We start from the raw sequence: 10,405 nt of genomic DNA, 5'->3' as shown, positions 1-10,405 counted from the left end.
TATATTCTTTTTTAGTATCGGTGGTGTAGAAGAGAATAGAAGTGAATCATTTATTGCTTGCAAACCAATGATGGTAAGATGATGTCATGGGGTAGGACTGGATAAGTCTGACTTCTTCCTACTCCATTCAAGCATGTACTAGGTATAAGCAAATTGATATTGGATTGTGTGTAAAAATGTGTGTTATATCAACTGTTTTATATGCTTGAAAGAATAAATAAATCAAATCAAATTATAAATTTATGCATATTCATGTCATCAACGGATAAGATCAAGTGCAACACATAGAACACCTTGAAAAGGTTGTCTTTATTAGTAAGGAGGATGAACTCATTAATCGCACTCCACAACCACACTGCATTAAGTTTTACCTGTGAAATCTGTTTATTAAATGTGTAGTAAGAAAAACATTAAGCAAAATGTCATAAAGCGACTGTATTTAGAAACCACCCCATAAACAAAACTAAACCATGTGACTGGCAAAATGTTTAAAGTCAACTCTGAAAAATAATAATACTGAAAGTAGGCAACACAGAACAACAATAACTGGTCTTCCCAATATGAGAAATCAAGGTATTTTGCAAAAAGTACTTTTGGTTACTTGTACTTGGCAAAAAGGTACCAATTTGTGACAAATGGCAAGACAATGCAGTTAAATGATAAAAAAAAAAAAACACTTTGCTACTAACGGACTGCCAAACCTTTCAGGCAATGTCATTCTCAACCACATATTTACATCTATTCACTAGAATAAAACACAAAACTCTTCAAATAATGAAATGGTATGGGGAAATTCATATTTCATTCATTTGGCTCATAACTCATAATACAGTCAAGAATTAAGTGTGTGGATTTACAAAGGAGTGCTGTAGTCAAAAGTCTGAGCGTGGATTCCTTTTGCCCCAGTGAGTGTGCTCGGACATCTGCCAACCTGGAATTGTTTCTTGTCCTTACTTAGCTCAAAAGACAACTGCATCTCTGAGACTACAGTAAACTTAGCTGACCCCTGAGTTTCTAATGCAAAACTAGTGTATGAAATACCTCATTACAGTGTATTTTAGTGCAAGCCAGCAATATGCTTGATTAAACAGAGGTATATTAGATAGCACCCAAGCTGAAAAGATTCCCCAGAATGGTTATTCTGCTGGCCAAATCACAACAAGCAGTATGGGAGGTGGTCTTTTGCTCTTGTATCCTTGTGAAAACCAGCAGTTCAAATGCTTGAATTTGTATTACATTTATAAACTTGTTTTTTTTTTTTCATAGAAAATATAAATATCCCTGAATGAAAGTGATTCACAGCGTTTCCTCTCAAGGAGTCCAGTGCTACTACCATAACGTGGCCATTAAGTGTCTTTAGGGTCTCCAGTTAATTTCTGTCTCTGCCTTTCCTCTAGCAACTATGTACTTCCTTCGCTGTCGTGATAGTTTACCGTTCGCTTCCCCCGGTTCCGGGTGTTCACACGCGTCTTTCGATGCCGTTTGGTGTACAACATGTCGCTATACTCCTCCTCCTCCTCTTCGGAGGCAGCCCGCTGAGGGCGCTGCCTTAGCTGGCGGCCCGCAGTCCTTTCACCAATCCCAGACCGTCCGTGGCACCTCCTCTTTGGACTGCTGTGGGACCCTGAACTGGCAAATGAGTTTTCAGAGGCTGAAGATGAATGCTCGCTTTCAGATTCAGACTGTGAAGAGGTGTCGTCCTCGTTGCTGTTACCAACTTGTTGGGGGGATTCCCTTTTCGGACGCTTTGAGGAGACTGACCTGCTACTTTTATTGTTCTTGGGCACTGGCTCTCTGTCCTCCTCTCCATCTTCAGAGTCTGATGTGTAAATACGTTTTCTCTTGGAAGACAGCTGATTCCTGGTTTCCCTGTGAGAGGTTCTGTTGGCCCCCCTCTTGTTATACCTGTCTTCCCTGGAAGTTGTGGCTGTTTTGTTACCATTCCTCTGTCTACCCTGGCTTACAGAAGGAGAATCTTCCTCAGAAAGAGAGTTGTCACTGATGTATTTCTTTTTTGGAAGGGTTTGGGGATTAAACCGTCTGTTTGACGTGTTATCTGAATTATCTGACTCTTCGTTCGATGAGCCAGTGGAGCGTTTTCTCCTCAATTTCCTCTTGGGTTTGTATTCCTCCTCTGAACTCTCTGAGGCTGAAGTGTCACCACAAGGCTGTTTAGATTTGCCCTTGTTTCGTGTTGACCTCTTTGTCTTAGATTCAACCTCAGATTCTTCACTGGTGTGACTGCTTTCTGCTTCATGGTCTTCATCTTCTTTTAGCCTTCTTGTGCGCAGGCCAGATCTCTTTGGAGGTTCGCCGAGTTCCTCTGATTCTGCACCATCTACTTTATTAGCTGAGGCAGATTTTTGTTTATCTTGGCTTTTTGATGTTGAAAGTTTACTCTTTCTCTTAACATCCACGTGGATTACTTCCTCCATATTTCTACCGTTTTGGTGTGGGCGTTTCTGCGAAGCGTGATCTTTGTTCTCTTCATACGAGTTAACAGGAGGTTTGCGTCGAGTGGTCCTGCGTTCAGTGTCCTCAACCTCCTCCCCATCTTCCACACTTGCAATCCTCTTTTTCCTGGCCTGAATGGTTGCTGTGCTTCTAGAGGGCTTCTGAGACACAGCTGCCCGTTTTTCCTCTTCACCAGAACTCTCCTCTGCAAGTTCCTCTTGCTCCGAGTTGCTGTCAGACTTATGTTTTGCACCATGTCCATTCACATGGGCCAAAGCATCTGGTACAGAGAAAAAAGGAAAAAAGCTGATTAGAGAAACTTTCATTACAGTTCCAAGCAACAAAACAGCAGGAGATCAAAAACATTAAACTGACTGATGAGGACAACACTCACCTTTTCCTTTAGTCTTAGCAGCTTGTCTTGATTTCCTCTGTTTGTTGGACCTTGTGTCTCCATTCTGCTGATTCTGGGAGGAGGCTGAAGCATCACTGCCACTGCCATCCTCTTCGTCCTTTGATTCACCATCTGATTCTTTTGAATTCTGAGAATCTAGGAGGAAAAAAAAAAAAAAAAGACCTGAGCACAAATCTATCCTGTAAACTACCTAAAACATAAAAATGCACTTTTTACATACATCTTAAAGTGAAAAGACACTTTACATTAGCAAGATCTGTATTTTTCTGTCTTTTTGTTTAAACTAAAATCGAGAAAAAAAACAACCAAACATTTAAAACATTTTTTTAAAAGCACTGCCTACTCCGTGGTGATGGCTCTCCATCTGAGTCTGAGCTGCTCTGGATCACAGCACTGCGTTTGCTTGCCCGGGTTGTGTGGCGGAGGCAGCTACTGCTCCTCCTTCGCTCCTCCTCCTCCTCCTCCTCATAGTTTTCATCTAATGCTTCAAGAAGTTTGATCCTATTCACAGCTGCCCTCGCCGTCTTTCTCTTGAGTGACCTGCGAACCGTGATTTTCTCTTCCTCCCTGTCCGAGCCCTGAGATGTGGCTCTGTCAGAGTCCCGGTGGTGACGCCTCTCCCTGCGAGACAACCTGCTGCTGTGACCGTTCATCTCCACCCTGCCCTCTAAAAACAAACCATGCAGAAGGATGGTTAATTTACTAGCTGCTGAATTCTGTAATTTTTTTTTAGGCCTGAGGTTGAAGACCATTGTCAATGTTCACCTGTTCGTTTCCTGTCTGTGGCAGCGCTGTTTCTGGTCAGCCGCATACTTCTGCTATTTTGCCTCCTGCTGGGGTAGCGACGACCTGAAGACTGAGAAGACACCTCTCCACCTTCACCTTCACTGAAGTCCTCCTCCTCCTCCTCCTCTTCATCATCTTCCTCCTCTTCGCTATCACTCTCTGCAACTGGTGGCAGTAACAGTTCCAGTGACGACATTTTTTTAAAATACACAATTTCCAAATGTGACATATAATCTTCAGTTTTTTTTGTCCTCTAAATACAAGCGATGATATTTGAAAACTGGATTTTAGCTTGAAGAAAACTAATTTCGGACCTTTTTTCGTCTGTTTGGCACAGTTGCTTCTTGTAACTCTTGCTTTCTGTCTGCGTTGATGGTGCCTTGAGGAACCTGGACGTTTTCCGTCCTCCTCCGACTCACTCAGTTCACTCTCACTGTCAGACTCTGAAGTGGAAAAATGTTGGATCACGTCAAGATTTAAATTAATGAATTAAGCATCTTCAAACTGTAGCTGTCAGTTCTCCAACTTTTTTTTTAGGATAATTCAAAGGGAAGTATCCATTTCCATGAATAGGAGGACTGCTGTAAGCAAAGTGATGTGATAGACCAAATGAGGTTAATGTGCCATGTTTAGGTCCAACTGGACAGCAATGCTTAATCTGAGCTGGAATAAATCAATTAACGCATTTCAATACAACAAATTATTTTACTTTAATTTACTATAAGTAAATAACCTATTTATCATCAGTAGGCAAAGTGTGTACCTGATGTGGATGAAGCTGCCTTGGAGCTGGAGTCGTCCTCCGAGGAGCTGTGACCTGAGCTGCTGCTTCGACTCCTCCTGGCTCTTTCAGGAACAGACACTTTGGCTGAGGTAGATTTGGTCACTGATGTCGACTCCACTTTTTCCTGAGTTTTGACTGCAGGCTTCTTATGACTTGAGAAAAGCAGAGTGCAACTTTTCATCAGACAGTGGCATGGGAAATTATATGATGCCTAAAACCTAACCATCAAACAGTCAAGAATAAAATCAGGTCAGTATTAAATTAATTTACAATGGAGAGAGATCAATTTCAACCAAATACCTAAACCAGATTTTAATCCATGACCTTATGTAGGGTGTACATGGTGTGCCCACTGATCTACTCCACTGTTAAGCAGGTGACCTGAGGAGAGGCAGACCTCAAACTGACCTTGTTGTGGTGGTGGGCTGATCCTGCTGCTGCATTTTCTTACGGAACCTCTGACTGCGACGCAGCCTATCGCTGCTCTTGACAGCAGTTTTGTACTCAGATATGACTGTTCTGATGTGCTCCTCGAAAAAGGCTGAAAGTCTCAAGGTCATACTGTAAATCTGTGAAAGAACAGAAAAGAAATACAAAATCAGTCAAAAACTGTGACGTCAAAGTGCAAATCACCTCCAAACCATGAGAAACTCCAAACATCACATTCTTTCACAGACCTGAATTACTCCCCTACCTTTGATCGTTTATTAGGCGTGTAGGCTTTAGCATTGGCAAATATTAGTCGGGTATCTTTGCAAAGCTCTACAGGGTTTTCATAATGGTCTTCCTCCAGGGTGCTTTTTATGGTGCCAAAGTCCATTGGCGTATCAATGATATCATGGTAGTCCTGGACGTGCACACAAAACACGATTTAGACTTCACCTTTGCCAAAACACAGGAACACAAGGAAGACAAATTGTAACCTGCTTAGTGAATTGCATGACCTCAGTGCGCTGTGTTAGCTTACTGGATAGTTCTGAGGATCCACAGGTTGTCTGAACGGCTCTGAGTCCTCACAGTCAAATATGTAGTTGAGCAGATTCTTGCACTGTTCCTTCCAGGCGTCTCTGTCAGGCAGCACCTCTACAGAGTGCTGCAAGTATCAGGAAAGGAAAAGGGGAGACAGTCATGATGTGCAACGCGCGTGCTATCTGCTGCTACTGACTCATTAACAGTGAATCTATCACCAAGCACTCATCTTGAATTCCTAATCCAGACAATCACATTTTAGGGCAACAGTAACGAGATGTAGTATGTTTTTATTCATTTACCTGGCGCAGTCGGTGTCCAGAGGAGGTTCCTGGTGCTTCTGTATCCTCATCCTGGAGGCAATAAACAAATCAATTACTAGACTTCAATCAGTGAAATTATATGTTAATTTTCTACTGCTGAGGGGTCATTCATAAATGGAAAACAGCCACCCTAACAATCAATTATAACTGCTTGTGAGCAATCACAGTCTCCTAAATCATTTCTTCTAAATCACCCAGTGAAAAACAAATCACAGTGCAGACTAAATGTCTTCAAATACTTTTTATGTATTCCTATCTGTATTTACTTGCTAAGCTAATTAGTTAATTAATTAAACATTTGACTAACATAATCATTTGACCAATATGTGATACATATGGTATATAAAATGAATGTTACTATATTAAGCATTAAAGCTATTTATCTAGACTTACCTCTTCATCATCATCCATCTCTTCAACAGCATTGTAAATCTCCATAATATCTGTACAACTTGGTTTACTGAGAAAACAAGGAAAATATTACAACTTTAAGCTTTTATGCCATTTCTTTAAATCTTACTGTGCTAGAACTTTGGGTATCATCATATATTCTATAGATGTTTATGCCTTTATTTGATAGACATGTTCAAAAACTATTTTCTCTTACAGACTGATTCTTGGATGACAATTTAATCATTATGCGATGCATTTTGTAAGTTTTTTTTGGGGGGGGTCGTTAAGGTAATCATTTTGTTAGTTTTTTTTGGGGGGGGGGGACACTAGTCTAGATAAACTACAAACAGAACTTACTTGACAAATTTCTGCAGGACATTTGTGATGATTTTTGCAGAGTGGGCTATCTTGCTCCTTGGCTCATTGAAAGTGTGGGCGTTATGGGCAATGTACCTGGCATCCCAAATTAATGCTGAAAGTCGTCTGTGGATCATTAAAGGCTGAGTAAATATACAGCTTTGTACAAGATGCAAGTTTATAAGAATTCCAGGAGGCAAACGACAACACAAGGACAGATCAACAGACCAGTCAATAGTACAAATAACTACACAAATTAATTCTGACCAGCAGTTTCAACTAGGTGGAAGAAAGAATGGTAGGTTTGACCTGTAGAATCTGTGCATGAGTCGCAGTCTGATGGTGCCCAGGTCAGTGGGGTAGGCAATTACAGTGCAGTAGGTGGGATACTGGCCCAGGTCCACAGGGCCAGAGAAGGGAGCGGCAATCTCTGTAGCAGGACACAATGTAAGGTGGGTTAGAAGACTTTTTTTCACAATTATATGAACCCACAGGTACCCTGATGTGAGTAGCACAGCGTGACCACACATAAAAGAAAGAGGGAAGGTAATGGATGTCTGTGTACACACCGACAGTGATGAGCTGGTTGATGCCAGCAATGATGCGCTCGCACTCTTCGTCCCTGCTCCTCTCCCCCCACTCTCCTGGCAGAGGCTTGTACATCAGCTCACTCATTTCCTCTGCTGTCACAGAAATGCCACCTCCTTCTGTCTCCGGCTGCTGGGCTGCACAGCAGAGGCAGACTTGTTTAATATACAAACCTACTTAACCCTGCTTTGTTAACGCACCCCAGTACTGTGAGGTTGATGTTGCCATAAGTAAAACTTCCCAATTACCATCATCTGGAATAGGCTCCACATCCCAAGGACTTAGTTTCTCAATTTCCCCATTGTCCCACCTGGTGAAAAACCAAAAACAAGTGTTGCCAAAGTCAACTATTATACTTCAACAAAACTAAGGACTGCCTGTTATATAAAAAAAAAAAAAGATTACAAGTGAAAAATATGATACTGTCATAAAAAAAACATGTTTTTGTTTTGTTTAATTTTAAAAACTACAATTAAATGTGTTAATGTCATTACAAGAACACGCAATGTATTGCCTATTAGTAACCACTAGGGGGACAAACTAATCTGGACAGACCAACAGAATATACTGTAGAGTGTAAAAGGTATATTTAATATACAACAGCAAAAAAAAAAAAAAAAAAAAAAAAAAAAAGAAAAAAAGTGTGACATCTAATGTCAAATACAGGACAGAAAATGCTGGATTTGTATTTACTCCTCGCCACCATCAGCGATAAAAAATAGACAGATAATCCAAAAGCCAGCCACAATTTTCACTTCACACACTGCTGTTTGGAAAGGCAGACAGTTTCCAAGCTTTGCTTCAAATAGTGAATAGTATGCCATAGAAACTAGCATATAATTTGTACTGGTGTTGACGCCATAACTCCACTGTCAAGTCTTGTTCTGTCCTGAATGCATGCATTTTTCCTCACTTGACTTTGAAGCACTGGAAGAGACTGTCTGGGTATTCTGGCTGGTAGGGCTCCTGACAGACAATGGTCCCAAACCACCAGGCATCGTCTATCACAGAGCGGAACCTGTCGTCTGCAACAGAGAAAACATTACCAAGTTCAGCTGAAATATGCCCGGTGCCTACTGATGCAGATGGCTGCACTGATGATTCCTTAGAAACCGAACAACACTAACTTCATTTATCAACAGCTGAAAAGAATCGTCACACTGGAATAAGGCTCCTTATTAGTCAGTGTGACATGTTGATGCAAATACACTGCTAGAAACCATCAGTGCTTTTGGATGGATGTATGCATTTAGAAGTGCTGAAACAGGTATACAGATGATGTTGCTCAACATTAAAACAAAGAAAAAAAACCCCATCTCTAACCAAGAGCACTGTGCTCACTTACTTGGTTGCCAGTTTCGACGCAGTGCCTCGTCATAACTCTGCCTCAGCACCAGGAAATCAATCACATCTGGCATGTCGTGATATCTGCAGGTGAAATCAGAAAACAATAATAAGTCTTCAATCTGATACACAATCAAACTGATGAATCAACATCCATAAAAATAAAATGCAGTACCAGAAATTTTGCCTGCATTTCAAATTCAAACTTTTGTCAGCAGAATTTATTTTCCTTGCCATCACAGCAACTCAACACTCAAACAAAGACAGTTATTTCCATATACTAAGCATCTAATTTTGTAATCATCATCTTCATACTTACATTTAGTTCATAAAAGACTCGGGAAAATACCGTCTTGATGTTGGATTGCTAATAAATTAAGAACTGTTTCTCAGGAGACAGTTGGCGAAACTGAGCTGCTTACTTGACAGAAAAGGACTTGTCTGTAATTTTGCCTGTGCCGTGGTCAATAAGAGTCAACTTCAGACAGCAAAGTGTTGGAGGGCAGACTTCATATTTGATCCCAGTGATCTTCACAAACTCTTGGTCCTAGAAAATATGCAGCAGGGTTTTCTAGATTATATTAAGCTTCTTAAACTTTTTCAGGATTCTGTACATTGTTCCAAACTCTTCTACTGGGAACATCTCACTTTCTTCTTAACTGCCTTAGTCTTACCCGCAGCTCCATTTTCTTCCAGGGCTGTTTGTCTAAGTTGATTGGGTACAGCTCACTCCGGTTCACTGCCTCAACATAGGCCTCGTGTCCCTGCCGAAAGTAGATCACCTGACAGACACAGAGAGATTCTGACCTTAGATCCTAAGTGACAGCCTATGTGACATGATACAGGATGAAGACCGTGATGTCCTGCTAAACCACCAGCATGATATTTGTATTAAAATTCATATTGCTGATTTCTAATTTTCTTAGGCTAATCTCATCCATCATTTTAGACAATTTTTATATTTTCTCCATTCCGCTATGGCTGTGACCAAGTTTTTCACAATAATTATTAACTGATCTTGGTGGCATAAAGAGCATAAGTTCTTGAAATTCTTTTTGTACAAACAAGCTACAGAAATCTCATTGTCCTGTAAGGTGCCTCTCCTCATTTTTAATGTACGTACCTCATCGCCCATTTGTGGAACAAAAGGAGACTTCCTGGGAATGACATCTGTGATCCACAGTGGGGGTCTGAACTCATTGGACACTTCTCTGTTGATGGACAGTCTGACCTTTGGATGCTGATTAAAGAACCAAGATTTAAAACATTAAGTGTAAATATGAACAGACATTTGTTACAAATTTCATCGTCGTATTTCCTCACCGAAACACTATAAATCAGAGTCTAGGTAAAGACTATTCAGCTGAGACACACAGTGACACATCAGGACACCATTTCTAACAACTCACCCTAGGTGACTTGTTCTTTGCTTTCTTGGTCTTCTCTTTGCTTTTCTTCCCAGGCTTTTCCTCCTCGTCACTGTGCTGCTTCTCCTCCTCTTCCTCATTCTCTCCCTCCTCCTCTTCAGAGGTGCTGAGCCTGCGCCGTGCTCGTTTCCGTGACGACAGGGGGGTGGAGGGCTGCAGGTTGATACCAGCATCTGCCGTCCAGTCCGAGTATTCACTGGATGTGTGGCTATTCAATAATAACCATGTATGATTACCATTTCAAGTTACATAGATGAAACTGGCCAATACAAACTCAATTAAACTAACTTTTGTGAACCTGCTTAGGGTACCAGATGGGTGGGGGGTGTCACCAGACAACACAGAGGAGTAACAAAGTTTTAACATGAAGGCAGACACAGGCATATAGCCTGTGATTAAGGAAAACCCTTTTATCTGGTACGCTAAACAAGTTCAAACAAATCATGACAGTTCGTCTTCAATATTACACGACTCTTGTCTATAACACTTTATACCTTGAGCTATCACTGTTCCACTCCTCATCATTGGAGGAATCCAGTTCACTGCCATCCAATTCATTGTCCTG

The 10,405-nt window shown here is 41.1% G+C and overlaps 1 protein-coding gene across 1 annotated transcript in view; it reads right to left on the bottom strand.

The window, feature by feature from the left end:
• Positions 1-1,237: 1,237 nt before the first annotated feature.
• brwd1 (bromodomain and WD repeat domain containing 1) overlaps positions 1,238-10,405 on the bottom strand; it is a 21,909-nt gene continuing 12,741 nt past the window's right edge. The window contains exons 23-44 of the mRNA XM_020600319.1: positions 10,335-10,402; positions 9,823-10,048; positions 9,537-9,653; positions 9,088-9,195; positions 8,836-8,960; positions 8,415-8,497; positions 7,983-8,094; positions 7,318-7,379; positions 7,051-7,206; positions 6,791-6,911; positions 6,482-6,607; positions 6,125-6,191; positions 5,711-5,761; positions 5,407-5,532; positions 5,134-5,286; positions 4,848-5,008; positions 4,419-4,591; positions 3,970-4,098; positions 3,635-3,820; positions 3,213-3,536; positions 2,849-3,004; positions 1,238-2,734 (exon numbers count right to left, since the gene is read on the bottom strand). Of these exons, the coding sequence (XP_020455975.1) occupies positions 1,401-2,734; positions 2,849-3,004; positions 3,213-3,536; positions 3,635-3,820; positions 3,970-4,098; positions 4,419-4,591; positions 4,848-5,008; positions 5,134-5,286; positions 5,407-5,532; positions 5,711-5,761; positions 6,125-6,191; positions 6,482-6,607; positions 6,791-6,911; positions 7,051-7,206; positions 7,318-7,379; positions 7,983-8,094; positions 8,415-8,497; positions 8,836-8,960; positions 9,088-9,195; positions 9,537-9,653; positions 9,823-10,048; positions 10,335-10,402 (4,164 nt within the window). The 3' untranslated portion in view covers positions 1,238-1,400. The remainder of the gene's footprint in view (positions 2,735-2,848; positions 3,005-3,212; positions 3,537-3,634; positions 3,821-3,969; positions 4,099-4,418; positions 4,592-4,847; positions 5,009-5,133; positions 5,287-5,406; positions 5,533-5,710; positions 5,762-6,124; positions 6,192-6,481; positions 6,608-6,790; positions 6,912-7,050; positions 7,207-7,317; positions 7,380-7,982; positions 8,095-8,414; positions 8,498-8,835; positions 8,961-9,087; positions 9,196-9,536; positions 9,654-9,822; positions 10,049-10,334; positions 10,403-10,405) is intronic.

This window comes from Monopterus albus, unplaced genomic scaffold (assembly GCF_001952655.1).
Source record: "Monopterus albus unplaced genomic scaffold, M_albus_1.0 scaffold46.1, whole genome shotgun sequence".
In the NCBI taxonomy this organism is placed as follows: Eukaryota; Metazoa; Chordata; class Actinopteri; order Synbranchiformes; family Synbranchidae; genus Monopterus; species Monopterus albus.
Note: the sequence above shows the minus strand (reverse complement) of the source record. Positions and strands in the feature narration are given on the sequence as shown.